Here is a 22,526-nt window from a genome sequence, read left to right on the forward strand (position 1 = left end):
TTATATTACTGTTATATATAACCCACATTCCTGCAAAGTAAAGGTAGTTTCACAAAGTTAAGAAACCATTAATTCAAGTATGTATGTAAAAATCATCAGACAGGAAAGAAAGTGAAAATTATACCTGATTTATTTGTTGTCAAGTTCACAAAAGGATCATGATTCATCACAATATTGTCTCAGACTTTAGTCTCAAAAACCACTGAAACAGTGATTCATGCTTTGTTATTGTATCTCAGACCACCGCAGCTTGAAATTCGACTGACATTATGTAATTTGTTTATGCAACGGACATGACAGGATAATGTATGTTGCCGCAGAACTACCAGGAACAACAGCACCAATAGCGACTGAATTTGAAATAAGAGTAATGCATCGTATCATTGTTTTAATGATGTCACTGCACATGCATTGTTGAGTGCATATTGTACATACAGTATGGAGCTCTGTCTAAATACAGTTTGTGCGTGATTGTGTGTGTGCGTACATGACTGTATACTATAGATGAGTGATAGGGTTTCCTCATAAGCCGGCCTAGGCCTTTTGCATTCCTCTCATCGGTGGAGTCTGATGTGTGCAGGCCTTTCAGCTAATCTGGGAAGAATGTCGGCTGCAGACACACATGTGTTCCATTAAGTCCAGATCTGCGTAAATAATATAACATGCAACAGCTAACGTTACAGGTAACTATACCCCACAGCTGTGCCTTTGGCTTTGCAGTGCCCCACCACCCCCGCCTATAAAAAGCCAACGCTGATAACTAATGAGTAGACGTATCAGAGCGTCTACTGCGCTTCAGGCTGCTGATTTGGAGGAAAATAAAGATGATGAATTATTTATTAGACGAGAAGAACTTGACAGATAACAGATTTTAATGGATATTGAGAATAATAAAAATCCAATAACAATATATCAGCCCATAATCTTTTTTGCTCCTTCTTGAATTGTTTTGTGTTTACATATAGCACATCATAAGCTAGGAAATTCTAAAGATTTCAAGATTGAAAATAAATAATGATATGGTTAAATATTAACTATGAAGAAAATAAACATATTAATAAAAGATATGCTGAATGTCATACAGTAGGTACAAAACAATCCTTTTTTAAATCTGAAAGTACACAGTTTGCCTTAGTTATACAATGTTGAGGTTCGAGCACTCGTTGTTAGTGGAAACATTTAACATTTCACTTTTCTAGCTTATCTTAACAGACATGATGTGACAACCTGACAAAACACTACCTGAAGCTGTCAGTTGCATCAGCAGCATAATCAGTAGCATTTGTACACATTTGTACATGAGCATAAAAATGTGTCACATGGCATGAGCCGTGCCAGAGAGCATATCACAGCCCAACATTACCCCCCCCCCCCCCCCCCCCCCCTTGTTAATGGCTCTACGTCCAGCTGACCCCTTATTGGTTGTCCGTGTTTATTGTCTGCCTGCTCAGCTTGTTCTGATTGGCTCCTCTTTGCCAAGCGACGGGACAATGTTTGCTTTTGCTGTCTGCCTGGGGAAGTCCCTGTTGTCCCCGGCCCGGCCCGGCTACAGTAACTGATACAAAGTTCAGAGGATGCCAGCCTCTTCCTGGTGTGGTGCAGCATCTTCCTGTGGCTGCACACCAAAGTCAGTTAGAAACTGTGAGTGAGTTAAAGAGTTATTGTTTTATATATTTATTTATTTTACCTTTACTTTCTCCCAAAGGGATTACAGTAGCATGGGCCAACAGCTGAACTCTGCCTTCTGCTCTATTTTGGTCAGAACTACAGTGTTGGTGTGCGGGATGAAAGAACAAAGACGAACAAGTGGTTAGACTCACCATGGTGTTGAGCAGAGATGGTAAACGGCTGGCAGCATCTGGTTTTGGTAGAAATATCACAGCAACCTAGAGCCAGCCAGAAACAGAAAGAAGGGTGACAGCGGGTGAGAGTGTCTGAAGTGAGGACTAGAAAACAAAAGAAAGGTGTCAGAGAACAAGTGTAGAGCACAATGCTTTTCTGCACTTGCAAACTGTTGTGAGCCAGCAAGGAAATGTGAGGAGTTTGGCTGTTGCTGTTCTGGGTGCCAGCACTCCTAATGAGTCTGTCAGGGCCAGTTAGCGCAGCCAGGCCTGCTTGTGTCCCCTCCAGGCCGCAGACAGCTGTTATTAGCCCCGTAATGGCATGCCACAGGGCCAGATTAGCCTGGCACACTGGAGAAATATCAAACATTCACTTACTGTGGCTCCTTTGCTGGCTAAAGCAGCTATTCTGCGAGGCATTCATTTAGCGGCCATGCTGGCAAGCTACCTAACAAGCCAAGAAAGAAAAAGTCTCCATTGAGAGAGGCAGTTAGTGAACAGTAGCTGCTCTTAAAGGCAGAAAGGAAAATAAATATCCGACTAGAGGATATGAAGGCTCAACATACCGGGTCATGTTGCTGATTATGAACTAGCATGGCACTTGAAATAGTGTAAAATAATAATTTCTTACATTTTGTCTATGAAAAATGTAAACCCCCTTATAAAATAATGCAAATGGCTTGTTGGATGTCAGGGTGCCGCAGCATCGAGGAACAGTTGTAAATGAGAGTTCTCTTTAATAACGCTGTGTCATCATTATGCGAACCATATCGACGAGATGGCCACTGCTGTCTACTCATCTGTTTTCACCTTTCATAATGAGCGCAGGAAATCAAAACCTTACACAGCAAGTACTCTCGCTCTGCCTCAGGGGATAGCCCGCCGCTTTATACTGTCAGTGATAGGCTATTAGGTCAGTATACTGTATACTGTTCTGCATATAACACTGCTTATTATAAGGTATAAATCCTGCTCTAAAAAGACTGTGATTTCTCTAATGTGTTTCATGCATGGTATGTTACATAAGCTTCTGCACACATTGCCTGTGGGTTTCAGTGCGTGGTAATCACTACGCATTTAGGCCCATAAACGCAATCTGCAAAGGTGTGTTTATAGCGGTTCCACTATAAAAGCTGAGGCCTGCAATGCTCATGAGTGCACTGAATGCGTGTTTGCCTGCACCATGTGACTGACTAGAAATTAAAGGCAGGGCCAGTTTTGGGTGGTTCGGAGATGTTTTTCTCTACATTTTCAAATATAGTGAAACACTGCATATCTCACTGCATAGCAATATGAAGGTGTGTGCCTGGCTGTATTTGCGAGTGATTTTCTGAATGAGGTAAAGAATAAATACTAAACAAAGAAGTTGAAGCAAGTAAAAGATTAAGTATGAGAAAGAGAAAAGGATAATGGGATATTTGTTCTAGATTGCTGCACTGTGTTTTTTCTTCCTCAATGATCTACATCCCTTCCTCATTAGTTCACTGTATGTATCAAATGTGGCAAAGCTATTAAGCACAGAGCGGAAAGGAGCTATAGCCATTACCACATATATATATATATATATATATATATATATTCATGGGATAAATGCATAGGAAACCAGTTTCTACATCACTAGTTACAGCCTTCATTTTAACAGCAGGCAACGCACAGCTATCAAACAGATTCTCCGACACCAGAAATATCTGTAGATCGTATAATCAATTACACACATATACACAAAAATAGGTTATCACTCTTCAGATGGAGGTAACCACATGCAGACTGTTGACCAGATGTTAGAGTCAGAGATGTTAATGTTATAAAGATAGAATATCAAGAAGGTGTAGTGAGATGTGTATGTGAGCCGTGAGATAAAGACAAGGAGTGTGATAGAGAAAGTACGATTAGAAGTGAATCCTGGTAAAAGCCCCGCTGAGGCTGTGGACCCCTGTGTGGACCAGACTGAACTGTCTCTCCTGGCAGGGACCACTTGTTGCGAATAATTAGCTTCTCCACTGAAGGCTTTGCCACCACTCCCTCAGGTTATGTTGTACAGCTAAAGCCCACGTAGGCAAGTACAGGAGGGACCCACCACTCTAATTACAGGCTGTGTAACGTATAGAAAGATGGAGTCAGTGAGTACTGTGGAGCAGAGCACAGGAACCCTGTTACCAAACACAACAGCTTCGTTTCATTAGTGCCGCCGCTGAGCCAACCTTATCCAGTTATTATGTGTGGGACATCACCATGAGGTGATGTGATTTAACATGGCATCCAATGTGCAGGCTTGGCGGAAATGTACGAAACCCGCACTGGTGAACAAAAGTAGGACCATGAAAAGATCTACAGTCTTTATGATCCCTGCACTTTGGATGAGAAAAATAAAACTGACTTTGAAGTGAGTTTAGAAGTTAATGCATTCAAATCCCGATTGTGATATTATTATGGTGTGTGAAGTGTTTCCTGTTTGCAAAGGCTGATTTCTCTGTAAAAGGAAAGTATGTTTAACATTTATCTCTCTCTTTACTCTTACAGAACAGATACACTGCTGCAGATCGAGGTGTGAGGCTCTACAGTTCCTTGCCTATGCGCCCAAACCCTGACGGCAAGAGACTGCCCTCTACTGGGGTAAGTCTCCCAGCCCCCCCCACCCACCCCACCTCTCACCCCTACATGTTCTCCTTACCTACCTTGATTTTTAAAGTTCTAAAGTTTGGGCCAATTGGATTCTAATGGGGTTGTTGTTCCTGTGATAGATAGTCTCAGCATACAAACATTATAAACATCTGGATTGGGGACAGACTTGGACATGGTCAAGAAAGAATACAACGCATCATCTTCCTCAACTACCACGACCTTTGTCCCTCATCCTTTAAGCCATCATCTCGCTATTACTCAACCCATGGGCTCCTTCTATGCCCACCATGATAGACCTGCTCAGTCCCCCATCCTCAAAGCCTCACTGGGCACTGCAGGGCTCCCAGTAAAGGACCCATCTGACTGGGTGGTTTCTGTGGTATTTGCCTGTAGCTACTCACAGAAGCATTTCGCTGCAGCTGTTAGGCCGACCAACCGACTGTATTTGTGCTCAGAGAGAACAAAGGCATGCATCTGCTTCTGCTGCTGACCTGTTTTAGGTTTAAAATATATGAGGGGAATATTTAGATTTTGTACAAATAGTGATTTTCCCTTTATTTCTTCTTCTTTGTTGTAAAGCAGCTGTATTGAGGCATCAAAGGCTCATTACAAAAACTTTTATTTCACATATAAATGTTATCTATAGGGAAAAAAAGGAAAATAAATTAGTTTATTGAAGTTAGGTGATGCGGCACTTGCAGTACTTTGACTTTGACAAAGTGCTGGAACAGTAAGTCTGCTTTGTTTGTGACACCTTTCTTTCATTTTTGTTAATAAAAGAAAATCTTTTAGTATTCTGAAAATCATAATTAGAATCTAGCTTGCTTTGCTTTTATGCATTTATGTAACAAAGGGGAGAAAATGAAAGAACAATAGAGCGAAAAGAGAGAATTTAATTTCATATGTCTCTCTTTTTCCTGTTTCACTCCATGCAAGTGCTTTTTAAATTATCTCTTCTCTGCTCCGGGGCTCAATGAGAGGAAGAGTGGGTGAGTGAGTGAGAGTGGGGGAGACAGAGAGGGAGTGAAAGAGAGGGAGGGACAGACAAAGTGAAAGCTGTGTAATATTGTTAGTGCGAACCTTTTTTTAATTACAACAGAGATTGTATTGATGTCTCAGACCACATGTCCTCAATCTTTTATCAAGGGGGGAGAGTGCTAACAACGCATTTCTAAGAAACCCATCCTCTCCTAGGGGCCTGGAATCATAAGTTATCTAAAGTGAATATTGTTAATGCTGTTCTGTGGAGAGACCTACTTACAAATCATGGGAATGAGTTCCTTGTCAGTAAATGCACAAGGTAGTAAAGATATATATCCACTTTCATCTGATCCTCTGTTGAGCAAATAAAACGCTGCATCTAAATCTCCATGCAGAAATTGTTTTTGAAATGAAATGGGACATGGTAAAAATGACGGATAGACATTAAGGGAGGGACATTTCTAAATAGCTTTAGTTGTTTTTTTCCGGCACCATCTCTCACACTGAAAAAAACTGCACAAAAGGAGACAACATGTGCTATTTCTTGTCTCTTTCTTTGTTTTTTTCTGTCATTTCCTATTGTCTGTTATTACCTGGGTGTGGCGTCAGTACAGTAGCAGACTGTAGCTACAGGCTGCATGAGGGAGGAGAATATCAACCACTTAACATGCAGGAGGAAACCAGACGTTTTTCCATTGCACTTATCAGGTGCTGTGGTGAGAGCAAGTGTCAAGGTGCAGTAGGTCCCTGCACCCCCCCTCATTCTCACCCCAAGCTCCTCTCACCCATCCTCTCCTTCCTCCCCTCTTCCTTCCCCCCTGCACACCCCTTTTATTTCCCCCTGATCTCTATCTCTGTCTCACACCCCCCCCCCCCCCCCCCCCCCCTGCCTCACCCCTCCACCACCCTCAGTTCAGTTAAAAGTGGGCTTGGCACTTCCGCAGCCACCCCCCCCCCCCCCCCTTCCTCACCACCACCACCACTTCTTTTCTCTCTGTCAAACTAACCTCCAACTCCTGCTCTTCACCTCTATGTTTCCTGTCAAGGTGCACTGCCCTGCTCCCCTCCCCCCCCCCAACCATGGGCTCTGCCCCCGCAACCTTTTTCTTTTCTTTCTTTCAACATCTATTATGGCTCTAAATGCCTACAGTTCATTTGTTTTTTTTAAATGCTCGGTGCAAAGGGCCTGACCCCCAGCGCTCTGCAGTGCTCTTGCCATCCCTGCATGTACACGAATAAGAGGGAGGGGGGGGGGGGGTCTTTGTTATATTAGTGGCTTTGAAGACAATCTCTGCCTAAGAATAGGGTGTACTCTTTATTGCAGTGCTCTTTGGTTTTTATGAAATCTTCGAAATGTGCGTGTGGTTCATTAGGGCAGGCATGTTTGTTAAGAGGGCTGGGCGAGGGAACTTCTTGAATGACTGAGATTATTAACCTCTTAATGACTATACTTTATGGAACACTTAGTTACGGATGGAGGTGTTGAGCCTAGCTTAACATAAGCACCAAGAGCACTGGAAAGCTATCCTAGGTTTGTCCAAAGTTAAAAAATCCACCAACAAACCCTCAGAGTCAACTTGTTTGGTTAATTTGAACACAAACAGTGAAACACGGTTACAGTACATACAGTTACTCCCTTGAAAACAAATTGTCATTTTATGTTTTTGTTGTCATAGGAATATTTTTGTAGAACCAGGATAGCTGTGTCTTTATTCTAAGCTAAGATACAGCATGAACTAGGAAACAAAGGGGCAGGTGTACAGAAACATCATTATTTTAAATAGGTTGTGTTTATAAAGAGTTTAGGTCCTTGTGCTATACAGTAAGTCGATTATCCCTTTTTTCACCTCTTTTAGGCGCCTACTAACAGTTTCTCTTTACGTTCAGTGTTTATCAATATATTGCATTTTGTGTATTCTTGAGATTAAATAAACATGTTAAATTCGTTTTCTTCATCATGAATTATTTGCAAATCAGATTTTATTTTAACATTTTGAAACATGCGTGTACATCAATGTTAACTTTCAGTCTTCTCCCTAACTGCCTTTATGTGTTTCGTCGCACACCACCTCTATATAGATCAGTGGAATAATGTGAAACCTCAGTCTATACCTTTAAGATTATATATCTTGTTTCACACTCTATGAAAGTAAATGAAATAGAATAAATGTCTTGAGGATCATTTCAAGCACAATTTCTTTGGTAACGAGGATATCCACAAAAATGTAACATAACACTCGCACAATGTGTTCAGAGTCTATTGTCATCTTCAGCTACAGTAATCGATACAATCAAATGAAATAATGAAATGAATGTTTAACAATCACTCGCAGTGGCTGGAGTGGAGGTTTGTTTTAGCTCAGGTAGGAGTAGCACCAGCGTTGTCTTTGCAGGGAGTCAAACGATTTGAGCTATGGTAGTTGTTTTTATTGTTTTTGTTGTTTTAGCTCCACTGCCTTGACAGTGATACATAGGGTGAGGGTTCAGGATGTGCTATAGAGCAGAGAAGACAGCATCGTTTCAGGAATCCTTCTCTTTCCCTCTGTCTGGTTTACTTGGTTTCCTCATGTCTCTCACTCTCCTTCACTGTCTCTCTCTTGCTTTGTCTTTCTGTGTCTTTCCATCTTTTTCCAAGCTGATTTGGAGCCTTGCATAGTCAATTATGTAGGGAGTGAGAGATGGAGTGGGGGCTCCAGCTTCCATATTTTGGTGCGATATTAATATTGCATGAGCGCTATTCTGTCGCGAATATCTAAGAGACTGCCTATTAAGGCAGCAGCAGGAGAAGAATGTGGTGACACACACACACACACACACACACGCACACACACACACACACGCACACACACAGACACACACACACACACACACACACACACACACACACACACACACACACACACACACACACACACACACACACACACACACACACACACACACAGTACAGTACATACATTATTACAGAGACAGCAAAAGAACGGGTGAAAGCGTCAGGATCACGCACAGGTTGTTATAATTAGTGTATTCCAGATATATTTTGGTGGGATAATAAGAGTGACCGATTTTCCTGTTTAATATGTCATGTTTGTTTATCTTGACACGGCGTACATCCTGCCGTACAGTGAGTGTGTTTGATGTTGGTGAGAACTGAGTGATGTTCCACTGTAATTGTGCTAAGATCGGAATATTTTAACTAACCAACTCAATAAACAAACAAAACAGAGACACAAATAAATGCCTGCTGTTAAAAAAAACAAAAACATTGGCAAGATAATTGTGATATTGCAAAGCAGAAGTGATCTGATGGCAGGCTATTTATTTTCTGCTGCTGGGTGGATATCAATGATGCATACAGCGAGTGTCAACAGTGACAGGCTGAGAAGATCCCGGGCGATGACTGAGAGGCTCAGCTTGGACACTTGATGCTTTTTTGGGTGCTAAGTGGCGGTGACACCCCTCGGTCTGCAATAGACATCTCATTTGTTGGCACCACAGATTGTGAAAAAGCATCTGATTTTAGGGTGTCATGAACACAAACCTCATAAATAAAGTTTGGAAACATAATACAACTTTGTATTTGTTATGACGGTGTTTGGTGACATGGCTGAAATCAATATCAGATTAACAATATAATGACATCATGAAAAATGTAAGCAAAGTGACATTGATAAATTGGACTGTGTTCAAAGTTTACGCATTACTCTATTATTAACACATTACTGCAATATACTTATAATTGGCTAATCAATTATAATTGTTTTGACAATGTCAGAAAATAGTGAACTAAAATCATTGGTATAGCACAGCGGACTTCTTAAAATGCCCTGTTGGTCCAACCAACAATCCAAATCCAAAATAAATATAGGTTGACTGTACTATAAAGGGAAAGTTAGCAAATCCAGGTCACATGTAGGCTACTGGAAAGGTCTTGCATATCAAACCTAATAATCCCAGATAATTTTTCTCACAGGAGAACTTGTTGAAGAGGTTTCCCTTTACAGTCTTTCCCCTCTCGCAGTTACATTGCCAGCCGATGTCTAAAGCCCTGAATGCCCTGCCTGGAGTGGACACAGCCAGTTAGTCCAGAGCCCAGAAGCATCACGCTGGGCCCGACGTTCGAACAAGAGCTCGGTGACCTTACAACACCAGCTGGAGTTAAAAGAAGTCTTTAAAAGGGCGATTCTCCACAGTAATATCATCGGCCATGCCTCAAAGAGTCTGGATTAAGGCCCACTTTCCCTCGCTAAAATCTAACAAATGTGTGAAAAAACATCAAAGCCAAAGCGGGGGGAACAATGGAGAGAGAGAGGAAGAGAGGAGGAGAGAGAGCAATATGAGAGGCAGAAAAGAAGGGAGAAAGAAAGTCAGGCGAACTCAACATCTTAACACCCCAAATCCCCCCCCCCCTGCCCGATATATCAATGTAGTTGGCTTTCTCTGAAATTCAAATGGCAAGAAAAAAAAAAAAAAAGAGATAAAAAGAAAAAGAAACCTCTGGCTTTGGAAAGGGGGGGCGGGGGGGGTAGGGTTGCTGAGAAAAAGACCTGCCATCTATGTATTAGTGCTCTGTAAATATTACATGAGCTCCACATTCGCTCAGTTGTTTGGCATTACTTCCACTGGATGGGTATATTATTTTAGAAACCATGCCTTGTTTATGGAGAGGCATGACCTACTTCCAGACACTCCTCTTTCTCTCTGGTATTTTTTCTTCCACCCCCCTCTCTTTTTCCCTTTACCTCTCTTTCTCTCACTCTTTCCTTCTCTCCATCTCTCTTTCTCTCCCTCTCTTATTCACTCTCAATCTGTGAAATCTCAACTGGTTGTCCCTGCTGAACAATTACAAGGCAGAGAGACCCAAATGGAGATGTTTGTAGAAAACAACATGTGTATAATTAAGGTTTAATGAGCTCTTGTCAGGGTGGAATGTGCAATTAGATTGGTAATAAAAAAGATCTGCCTGAATGGTAGTGGCAGAGACTGGATGTGGAGTCAGCATGGCAGTGAATGAAAGAACAGTGAATTATTTTCAGCCCTATTGACAGAAGTAGACAGTGCTGGATGCTGCATTTAGATTTAAATACATGGTGAGGTCTCAAACACAGAAAGACATCCTGGTCATGCTTTATTGTGTGTTTTCAAATTACTGTACTTGTGCACAGTAGATTGGATTGAAGAAAGGTTCTTAAACGACTGAAGTTATGCTTTACTGCTGCAGAAGAAGCCAGGGACAATAATTGTGATTTAAACAGAGAAGGTCAATGATGTCAATTTCTGCACAAATATAAAACGGTGAGCAGGTTTATAGCAAAACTCTTAATCAGAGAGCATATCCTTTCGCCAAGGCTGCACAATCTTCTATGTTTTAAAATGTGAAAAATATTTACACAACCATCTAGATCTGAATCTGCAGTGAAAGACAATCCTGGTGATTAGAGCAACATTATGTAACTATTATTATAGGGGCATGGTTGCCTCTGCTAAATTGCAAAAATACAGAATCTTATATTATGTTGCTGTAAGGAATGGGTGCCATGGTTTTTGGAGATACAACTAAATCCTGTCCTGCCATAAAAAGGCTTTGTAAAGGAATGGATTGTTCAAAATGTCAAATGGACTCTAGACCCTTATGGGCATATAAGTTCATCTTGCTGCTGTGGTGCCATCTGTAGGGGAAATAAGGACTGCAGCAAATCATTATTTACCAATTTGCCGATTTCTTTTTTCACAAAGTTTCAGAAAATATTGAAATATTTTACCAAAAGCCAGTCATCCAAAAACGTCCAATACCCAAGGGTATTGAGTTAACGGCGTTTATTGTTATCACGCCTTTATGACAAAGAAAAACTGCAAATCTTCTCATTAAAACGAGCAAATTCTTAAAAACGTTTCTCGCAAATGACTAAAACAAGTCATCGATGATCAAAATAGTTGTTAAAGTATTTACTGTCGATAAACTTCGCGATTATTAATATGGCTGGGAAAAGTCTTAAACAAATGTGAAGATCGCTCTTTGAAGAATCAAAGCATCATGTAAGTCAGTGGTTCTCAAATGGGGGTACGCGGACCCCTAGGGGTACGTTGGAGTACTGCAAGGGGTACGTGAGATTTATTTTATGTTAATGAAAAAAAAAAAAGATAAATATATATAATATATAACGAAGTTTGAGCAGTGTGGGTTTTATATTAATAGACTAGAGTTACACATATTTCAAAACACGAAGTGTAATAACTGCAGGTTGCCTCCCTGACAAATGACAAAGATCCTCAGTGAAGCACAAGCCCATGTTTCTCACCAAATTGTAAGTACAACTTATTAAAAAGATCAGTTCAATGCAACTAATGTCATCGTAGTGTTATTGCATGATATTAAAATTAGTTTGCCATGAATTTAGCGATGGATTGTAAACATTTGAAATGTAGCATTTAAGTGTTTCTCAGTTACAATGTTGTTGTTTTAATAAATCAGACACTGATGGTGCAAGGCTGTACTGTACCTCTTTATATAGGCATTTTTTCCCTAACAAATAGTTTTTGCGCTGATCAGGGGTATACTTGGCTGAATTTTTTTTTCAAAGAGGGTACATTATTGAAAAAAGTTTGAGAATCACTGATGTAAGTAATAGAGATGATAAAGTCTTTGCTGATGGCCACATCGTGGTGCTATTCCACGAAATTGAATAGCTCTGCCTCACCTGAGATTTTCGCTAAATCTGATTGCCACTTTGTACTGTTTTAAATATCCAGAGAACGTAGCAGATACATGCCAGCCTGGTATACCTAAAAAATACATCTTTGACATTCTGGGCAGACTGGATGATCAAATTAACATTTGCGTTTGACTACGTTTTTCGGTTTCCTAATGTTAGCTATACCCTTATCAGAGCGTACTTTCAACGAAACACAATCTTTCCTTTAACGTAAGTGTAACGTTATTGGCAGTGCACATATTGTAAAACACGAACATATCAAAAACCTTGGCACAGAATTATTGCCGAATTGTCAATCTACAATGTTCATATATGGAGACAAGGCTAGACAGACTGACGGAACTGTCAATATTATACGAAGAGTATTTATTCAAGTTAATTAGCCCTTATTTGCCCTTAAATCAATGTCTGGCATTTATTTCTCTGAGATTCACTATTTGAGGGAAGAAGTTTCACTTCTCCACTAGACCCTGTGTCCTTTTAAATAAGGCACTTGTGAGAAAAAAGGCATCTTGCTTCTCTCTTTTTCCATTCTACTCCTTTTTTCCGACTGTCTTTTTCTTTACTTGGTGAAATTGCTGCTCTAGTGGAGAAGATCCACACACAGAAATCGTGTTTGGCTCTTTTTGAATTACTTGACTAGACCCTGAAAGAGAGGGCCCTTTGTTGGCTTCCTCTGGGACTGCCCTTGAAAGGCTCCTATTGTGTGGTAAGCACTATGATATAATGCAAGTGGATTTAATAGATTTAATGGAACGTGCAGACATGGTTCTCTAGCTCTCATGTGATGAGAAACAGCCTGTTTTTAGGAGATCACTACCACATCTTAAAGAAATGAAATGATAATGTCAAAGTTGCAATGCTCCAGAAGCATGTTAAGCTTTGATTTTATGTTAAATATTCCTGATTGTTCAGAAACCATTTACATCACCAATAGAATGTTTTGATTTCAAGTTTTTGAGTTGTTTCCTGATTTTTTGTATCTCTTGATTTACCATTTCTGTGTTTTACCTGAGTTGTGTTGAAAGTCAAGGTTAGGCAGAGCGGGGGGAGTTGAATGTCAGCGATGTGTTAGCTTTGTTTTCATTGTGTTAACAGGAGCACAATGGTACGATTGTGTGGCCATCTGAAACCCTACACCTACCCAGAGCTTTCGGGGGTCAGAGGTGGGGGAGATGTGTGTGCCTTTAGCCTGACGGACCATGCTTTTTGCAAGACCCAGAAACCAAAGAGTAATCCAACCAGTATACCATCAAAACTGCTTCACGGGCTCGCTCACATACCAAATTTGCTTATAAATGCTCTCATTTTCCAGATTTAAATGATGCTTTTCCCCCCTCTTTTTCCCTTTCCCCTCGTTGCTTTGTAATCTGTCTCATTATTTTAAGGTGCCATTTGAGGAGTGGCCCGCCTCTTGAAACCCCTCAGTGTGATGGACAAGACCATAAAGCAGAGCAATAAACCTGAGATGAATGTTATATCTTACCACTGATAGAGGCAATTAAGTCCATCATAAGCGAGAGAGGGAACACTCTTCTCTGGGGACTCATTCACTTGCATGGTTTAACATGATTCCCAGCTAAATCCCTTATTTTATTTCTCCTCTCAGCTCACAGCTTACAGTCGAGCACAAATTGAGCTGATGTGTTTTTTTTTTCACACAATTTGGTCTTTCTGTCTGATCTGCCCTTTTCTGTCTGTCGTCATGTCTCCCTCTCTCTTTCTCTCTTTCTCCCTCGCCTTTTCCATTTCGACATATTTGTCATGGTAATGTAAAAAAATCTCAGCTGCTCCAATTCATTTTGTGCTCTTTCACTCGAGAAAGAAGGGCAATTCTGTTTTTCCTCACTAGTTTCTGTGTGTTGAGGTTTAAAGGTAATGAAGACCATATTTCATCTGCATGGAGTTATATGACTGGGCGTGGCTGAGCAGGTCTGTTATGGGAAAATAAATATTATGGAAGGTCTAACTTTGTTATCTTTATCTCGCCGGGATCAATGTGTGTATTATTGGACAGGATACATTACACAAACACGCCGGCACGCATGCAATGTGCACACATTCAGAGCCTAGACCTGTAGTTATCTATACAGCATGCAAACATGCACACATAAGGAACACATAGAGGTGAAATACACATGCAGCAGCAGAGATATCCACACATACACACATACAGTAGGCAATCCATATCTGCTTTACACCACACCATCCCCCATACATGCTTTGGTTATGTGTCTGTGTGTGTGTGTGTGTGTGTGTGTGTGTGTGTGTGTGTGTGTGTGTGTGTGTGTGTGTGTGTGTGTGTGTGTGTGTGTGTGTGTGTGTGTGTGTGTGTGTGTGTGTGTGTGTGTGTGTGTGTGTGTGTGTGTGTGTGTGTGTGTGCCAGCCAGCGAGTCACTGAATGCTCTAATGACCACAGTCCTGACACAGGTATTTTGACTGCTGCCTCTTTCCATCGGCACATTGACTGACATGCGATTAGTTACGCTGGGGTGAAAAACTAGGGAGGCGCGCATATGTAACCATAAAAAGAGACTATAGGAGGGTTAGGTTCTGTTTTCTCCGTCTCTCACCAGCCTCATCTTTCTTTAAATCTAAAACATTGTCGGACGCAGTTACTGCTGTGTGATTTTGTATTCAGTACGTCGTACAGTAAAGCAGAGCAATGCTCACAGCGACCTTATAAGAAAAGCTTCTCGTGTAGATCAATGCAGGTTAGCAACGCTGTAGCACAGAATGCAAAGTAGCTGTCGAAGTAGGATATTCAATTGATACAAAATGGTGTAAAGAAACGACAGATCCTGTATTGGCCAACTGCTCCATATAAAGTTAGTCAAATTAGTGAATTATAGAATTCAGAGTTTTTGCTATATGATATGCAAATAATTAGGTAACAGAGAATGCCACAGCATCCATGGAGCGTGATGATTTCTCGCATATCGCAACAATTTCCACATTGTGAAAATGACATATCTGGTAAATGTAGTTACAAGAGAGAAGCTACTGAATATACAATCAGTAGTCAGTGGTGATAGATACCCAGGGTTTAGGAATTGGCTCCAGGTGAAGGGAAAGAAATGGATCATCGAACCCATAATTGTTAAATATATCTTACATGTAACATGGCCTACTTGCAAAGCGAATGCTAAACCCAAGACAAAACCCAAGGGTTAGAAAAACACATGAAGACAAATGTAGATGTTATATATAAAAGTGAAGCATTTGATTAATACAAATAAAAACGTATTTCCAATGTGGCACTAATTAGACTACTGTGGTATACAGTATAAACTGACCCAACATTTCTTACTGTCATTATTAAGAGAGGATATTTGATCATGAATCTTATTTTTTCTTACTTCAAAGTTTTAATATATAATATGTATTGAAGTTTTGAGTTGCTGCTGGAAGTCCAATCTGAAGTTCCTGGAACTTCATGTGTTCCAGTCAACAGTTGTTTTATAACCTCTATGACTGTGGAGCTCTTCCCGCCTCAAACTGACACTGGTTGGCTTTAAGCAAACACAAAGCTATTTATAACATGTCTCCCATTTTATTTTCTCCCTCCCATTCTCTCCATTGCGTGTATTTGCATTTATGTTGTGCAAACAGGAGTCTTGAGTCGAGTGCATTGGTGTTACAGGCCGTACTTGTCCCTTTTCTTTCTCAAACCTCAATATATCTCAGAATTTCCCCTCTCCCCCATCTTACTGTAGCTTTCCACCTCTCTCTCACCTTCACACTCTCTCCCCTATCACTCTCTCTCTTTCCGTGTTTTCCTTTGCTCAATTGTTTTGCTGTAGATTTGACCGCTATGATTAATGACCTCAAAGCCTAAGGAAAGCAAACAGAGAAAGGGAGAGAGAAACAACAAGCTCACCCTTCCCTTGCAACCCCCCTTTTTTCATATTTCAACTGTTTGTATGTTCACTCTGAGCATGTTAAAAATATCTACATAATTTGAGTCAGCTTACATGAGAAGAAAAATGTTGTATGCACACATTTTTTATCTGAATTCTGCACACAACAACCGCCACCTGGCCGAAAGAGCAGATTTCCCCGATCATTGCTGTAAAGCCAAATGCATTATTCATGTTTTCTTAGTGCATTGTAGTTTATTTGGACCAATGATGAAATTAGGCTCTTGCTGGAAAGTCATATTATTAACACACTATAGGCCTTCTGGGTCTTTCTCAGAGCTGGGTGGTTGGTTGGTTCACTTATAGTTGCAAGAGAGACACATTTCATAACCAGTATTTCTGAGAAATATATGATTACTAATGTGGAAAAACTACCGTAAAGTAGTAGTTTGTAAAACATGGTATAATTAACAGGTTAAATAAAAATTTGAAATCGTAAAATAAACAAAACCATTTTTTTGGCACAAGCCATTAGACAGGCATGAAGACTAGAACGAGAACTATTCAATCCAGTAAAACTACAACTCACTTTACATTTACTTTTTGTGTACTAATAAAATAAAAGAGATAAAACATAATTTGTATTATTTCAAGCTTTTGGATTTCTAATCTTCAAACTAGTTCCAAGCTAGCTGTTTCAAGTCTGTGTAACTCTCAGTAAGAAAAGGCCATGTAGTTTCCCAAAATGTTGTCCTGTTTCTTTAAATGTATTACACATATAAGAAGGCCTATTCAACTCAAACCTAGGGTCAAGTGGAGATTTGTTAGCCACAGTACTTCCTGCATACGAACTATAGCATGAGTACACTAAACTTGACTGACCAGTTGCTAACCACAATGAAGCAGGAACTCATTATTTTTACATTTCCCCTCGATTTAGATATTGTTTGTTATTCTAACAACTCTCTGCCCTCAGTGACTCCTTCTCATTGTGCTGCAGGAGCACCACCACAGCCTCCAGCTTGCACTTTGACATTCTGTATAATTGTTTTCAACTTACCGTGTTTTGCTCATCGACATCTGGTTTGCCAGTGTGAAAAAAAACCTATTCCAATATATCGTCACCTCTCCAACGATGTGATTAGGATAGCAGGTAAAATCATTTTCCAGGAGCAATAAAGAAAGTAATTTCATTTTCATTGCAGAATACAATGATTATTCCTCCAGCAAACTAATAGTGCTATCAGACAGAAATCATTGCACTAGAAGTAACAGCTCTGTCAGAGTCTGAATGATAACGGTGAGATTGGAATCGAGGCTTCAAATTGAACAATATCGCAAGGAATTGTCATTTTACTAGTTTGTTTGGTGTCAGACAAAAACATAAATGCAAGAAAACTTTGACTTTTGAATGGAACAAATTCGTATAGAAACCATAGCAAACAGCTACAGTAGAGTACATTTAGTTCCTGGAACGTATGGCATGTTACACGATTGTGGACTATTTTTGGTCCCTGCACATAGCTTGAGAAACACCCATATATATGTTACTCTGGGCACATATCCATCCAGTTACTTTAACTTACAGTAGCAGCAGTAATTGATCTTAGCCAATACTAGCTGACTTGAGGTGTGTTTTGTTTCCTCATAAATGGCCGGTGCCAATAGTGTCAGACAGAGAAGCCGGGTAGGCCTCTGGGAGTGTGTGTGTGTGTATGTGTGTTTGTGTGGATGTTTATACAGTATGCCTGTGTGTTTCACGCTGTGGCTGTGACCCCAGTGTTAATCACACTACAGCCAGCACAACCACAGGCTCTCTTGCCACTGATGCTGCAACTCTCCTCCTCTCCGATTTCTCTTTCATTCATGCTCTCTGTCCTTCTTACAGTATCTTTCCTGCTTGTTCCCCACTTATACATGATCTCTGCCCACTCTTTCACCATTAGCTCAGGGGTACACCCTCATCTTTCTCATCCCAATAACCTCAAACCGTCACCTTTCCTCCAGCCTAAGCCTCCCCTCTAGGCTTTCTGAGCTCAGGGTTTCTGAGTTGTGGATTAGCGACGTTGCCCTGTCTTCGTTTATTTGGCAGAGTGCATTAGAGCTAAAGGCTGTTCTCACCCTTTGTGCCTGTGGAGTCTTGGTCACTAGCTGGGTGGCTGGTTGGCAGAGACTAAAATGCTGATTAGGCTAAGTGGGAAACAGAATCCATGGCTGGTCAAGTTTGTTTAATGGCCATTATAATAATCACCAGCTCTTCAGAGAATTTTGGAAAACCAGCACTACGGCACAAATGATGTTGGATTAGAGCGAGTAGCATAAACCTCCTACAGCTGTCCAAAAATATGTCCATTCAATAGAAATCATCTGGAACACGTTTCTTTGAGTCTGACTGAAACTAAACACAAAAAGTAGGCCCCTGGAAATCCCTGTAGCTCCTGTAGCGGCGCAGCAAATCAATTTCTGTTTGAACTCTTTGCCGACTTACCTGTCATATGTTGTTTGATTATGTTAATGTTACCTTTGATTTAATTTGACTGGCCAACTTGCTGGCTGACTAACTACATGGCCGTCGGTACAAGTGTTGTTATTATCTCTCTGTTGTGCCTTTGTGTCACACCGAGGAATCACTGCACAGTTAGGTGTGTGCACGCTTACACACAGAGTCTCTGGCTGTCGGGAAGCCGAGACGAAGAGTGTGAGTTACACAAGCTTTGACAGGGCCTAATTATACGTGTCTCTAATGAACTGTAATTACTGACATCCACCAGAGTATCGAGGTCTATAAGCCGAGGACTCACAGTCATTAGGCTGCTGTGTTACACGGTCTCTGTGTCTCCACTGACTGACTCAAAATCAGTGTTTTCTGTCCCTGTTGTGATTTGTCGGCCTCTGCCTGACTGTTTTTCTCATTTCTCTCTCCCTCTTTTCAGTTTGATGGTGACAACATGTACATGAATGAAAACAGCCACGAGTTCCTCCCGCCAAACCAGGTGAGTTAAAATGACCTCTAATGGAATACCTGCTCTTTTCCTCTTTCCCTTCATCTGTTCCCATGATTGTTGCCTGAGCCATTTTCATTTCGCTATTGTTCAAGCTTGTTAGGATGGATGACAAATTGTTGTTACTGAAACAACCTCAGAGTTATATGACTGAAAAGCTGAAAGCAAAGGGACTGCAATCTCTCAAAAATATTTCAAAAACTTGTTTTATGCTCTCACATGTAAAAAAAAAAGACATTCAAAGCATTCTGCACTTTATGAGAAAAGCATTTGTTCAGGATATGATAACATGTGATATGTGTGTTATCTGTCCCCTGTTTGGAATAAACAGAACAATGTATTATAGTCTTAGAACCTAGAGTCTAAATACACCTAAGTGACCGCAGAAGATTCCTGTTTTAATTGTTATTGTTCATTTGGATAATTAGTTGTTACCTCAGCAACAGCTGCTCCACCCAGGTCCACATTTTTCCACAACAAATAAAATATCATGAAAACCAAACACATGATATATGATAACGACACACAGATCAATTAATTGTAAAACATTCAATTAATAACAAATCTCAATGTACTCACACATCCACCTCTAAAGAAAGTTAAAGATGAATGTACTTATTTATGTTTAGTATTTAAAATGTATTTTCAATTGATGCTGAAGTATTTGCTACATTGCCATGGTTGTTTTAGGTTGTGATGTAAACTGTGAAAGTAGTGAAGGTTTTTCTATACAATTAAATATGTGTTGTTGTGTCTATTTTACTGAAGTTTATCCCAGCATGCATTGGGGAGAGATCATTGAAAAGGGTTGCTAGTCAATCACAGTCATGTCCTTACTATATTAAGAACATTCAGAGGAAACCAGAGAACCAAAACCGTCAAAAACATCCACATTCAAAAGGGAAAGTGCTGGGACCTTTTTTCAGTGTCAACCATTAAGCTAACTCTGCAATCATAAAATTCAAATTCACTTCATTCCAATTATGCAATCATCCTCTGTGCACACAATTTTCACTTTGGTAAAAGCCAAGCAGAAAACGCTGCTTCACTCGGAGTGAATTTTGGCCTCATTGCAAAGGATTTATTAAGTTAGAATAGAGGGGGAGTCAGCGCTCTTCTGCAGAACATGGCAGCCATGCCAGATACAGTGTAGCACAGCTGGTTGCCAACAACTGGGAGACCATATGGTTGTGTTTGGACAGGGGGATTTGTGGAGTTTGGGAATAAGCCCATCTGACATACACAGGGGAGCAGGGAATTTGTCCCTGTCAATTGCAATTATTAGAACCTCCCATAGGCTACAGTAGTTCTGTGTTTCTGTTGCATTCCCTGTTTTTCTTAATTTCTTAATGCGCTGGTTTGTTAAAGTGTGGCTCAAGGCCCAGAGTAAGAGAAGGAGCTGCTTATGCTGCTGCTTGCACAAGGTTCCCTATGTTTATTTAGAAAAATCTGACACCAAACATGTCTTTTACAAAGTGATCTCTTCAGTAAGATGGTGCTGTAATCTGACAGAGTTCTCGTGCTGGTACTTGGCTTTCTGAAAAATCTTAAGAACCACTGCCTTTATCGCCCATTTTGATTCAGCGCATGTACTTTTACTGCAGTGCTGATTGACTGATTACAAGTCGTGCTGATGTGCACAATGTTTTTAGCTGAATTACTGAGGGACAGATAAAACATCGCAAATGTTGCATGGAAGATAGAGAAGAGAAAATGGAGGGAAAGGTGGGGATCAAGGAAGCAAGAGAAATAGAGACTGAGAGAAGAAATAGCGTGAAACACAGTGATGGGATGAGAGACGATTTCGCTTTGCTCTGTGTTATACTTTGTTTACTCAAAGATCCCCTCATATTTGACATGTGCCTTGCTCTATTCTCCGCTTCACCAAGTTTAGCCTCTCCTTCCCTCTGACAGCTTGAATCAGCGAGGGCCTTAGGGGTGGACACACACTGACAACAAAACATAGAAATGGAAGAAATAGGAAAAATCACTGATCTGAACATCCCTAGCTGTGACCTAATTCTACAATACAGTACATAATCATTCTAAGTACGTTTTAAGTATGCAGTGTGTTCACACGGAAAAACTCACAAAATCGATTAACGTAGAAAAGTCAGTATGTAGACGTGGTGGTGCAGTTTTGAGTGTGCTGGTGATGCACAATGCTAATGCTAATGGTTTACAGTACGCTATAATAAGTATTATATACCTTTACTTATAATTGTTGTTTTTGGAGTAAGAACACAAGAAGCTAAAATATAATTTCCTTAATAAATATTATAATTGTGTCAGTTGTCGATCAAACTCCATTGGACAATTAAACTTAACAAGATGCAGCTAAATGTTTTTCTAAAAAAAGTATTATTCCTTTTAGTTTTTTGAGATATTTTTGCATCTTTACCATGAACTGTAGACAGCGCACTCATAAAGAAAAGAAGAAGAAGAACGTTTTGTCATCTTTTTAGTATATATGCTGACAGTTCTGAATATGCATTGTTTTGTCACTTTTCCAGTGTGAACATTACTAAAAACCAGTCATAATTCAAATGGTTTAAAGTGCATTAAATTATTCTGTGCAATCTGCAAAACAATATACAATGCAGTTTAAACAGCTTATGTTCTCTGCAAGTTAGACTTTTTCACTGGATTTAGTGTTTGACTGTATATGAGTTTATGCTTGTGTTGTTTGTGTTGAGAAAGAAATGGTGAAAGTAACAAAGAAAAAAGACAGCTGCAGGGCAATTCTTTTATTAACTAGTTTTATTCCTGAAGAAATGTGTTGCACAGTATATACTGTACAGTAGCTGTATTATTCTCATTATATTCCGTCTTGGATAAAAACAAATCATACTGCCTAAAGCTCGATTCTCCCTGCTTGCCGCTTTATCATCTTACTTTAGTTTTCTATCTTTCTTTTTCACGATGACTCCGACTCCCCCTCTTCTGCTCGTTTACTTTTTCTCTCTTACCCCGGTTGCATTTAAATGCATTTGGGTCAGCGGTTCCACCTCCAAACTGTGAAAGTGTGTCTCTTAGTGCTCTACTGTCTCTCACTTCCGTTTCTGCATGTAATCGCTCTATTTAATCTGGCTCACATATAAATACCTTCTTTTTTCTTTTTTACATAAGGTACATTCATATAGGACAGAAGCAGGGCCCTGTTGAGTAACTCCGGCCAACTGCTTCATACAGTGAGATGCTTAGATGGGTATGTTCTTGTGATGAGTCACGAGGAAACGGGGTCAGTGCCATTGTCATATCGATGTTCCCATGAGCATCGCAGTCTGACCCTGCTTACTTCTCTGTAGTGTTTCTTCCAGTCTCTCTCTATCCCCCCCAGCAGAGTGACAAAGTGTTACTGATTCAATGACAAGGTCACGGACCCTGGTCTTGGCATCAACAAGCTCTTTGTCTGCCCCTGTGGCCACTGACCATTGTCGTGGCAACAAAGTAGTAAGTAACCACGACGAGAAGCTCGGTCCAGTGTCTTTTCTGAGGTTTGATCTG

At 40.4% G+C, this 22,526-nt stretch overlaps 1 protein-coding gene across 3 annotated transcripts in view; it reads left to right on the top strand.

Annotated features, from left to right (window-relative positions):
* Window positions 1-22,526, top strand: part of tox2 (TOX high mobility group box family member 2) — a 92,748-nt gene that overhangs the window by 27,733 nt on the left and 42,489 nt on the right. For all 3 annotated transcript variants that reach the window (XM_034138988.1, XM_034138989.1, XM_034138987.1), the window contains exons 2-3: window positions 4,362-4,454; window positions 18,951-19,010. In XM_034138988.1, the coding sequence (XP_033994879.1) occupies window positions 4,413-4,454; window positions 18,951-19,010 (102 nt within the window). In that variant the 5' untranslated portion in view covers window positions 4,362-4,412. The remainder of the gene's footprint in view (window positions 1-4,361; window positions 4,455-18,950; window positions 19,011-22,526) is intronic.

Source organism: Trematomus bernacchii, unplaced genomic scaffold, assembly GCF_902827165.1.
Source record: "Trematomus bernacchii unplaced genomic scaffold, fTreBer1.1, whole genome shotgun sequence".
In the NCBI taxonomy this organism is placed as follows: domain Eukaryota; kingdom Metazoa; phylum Chordata; class Actinopteri; order Perciformes; family Nototheniidae; genus Trematomus; species Trematomus bernacchii.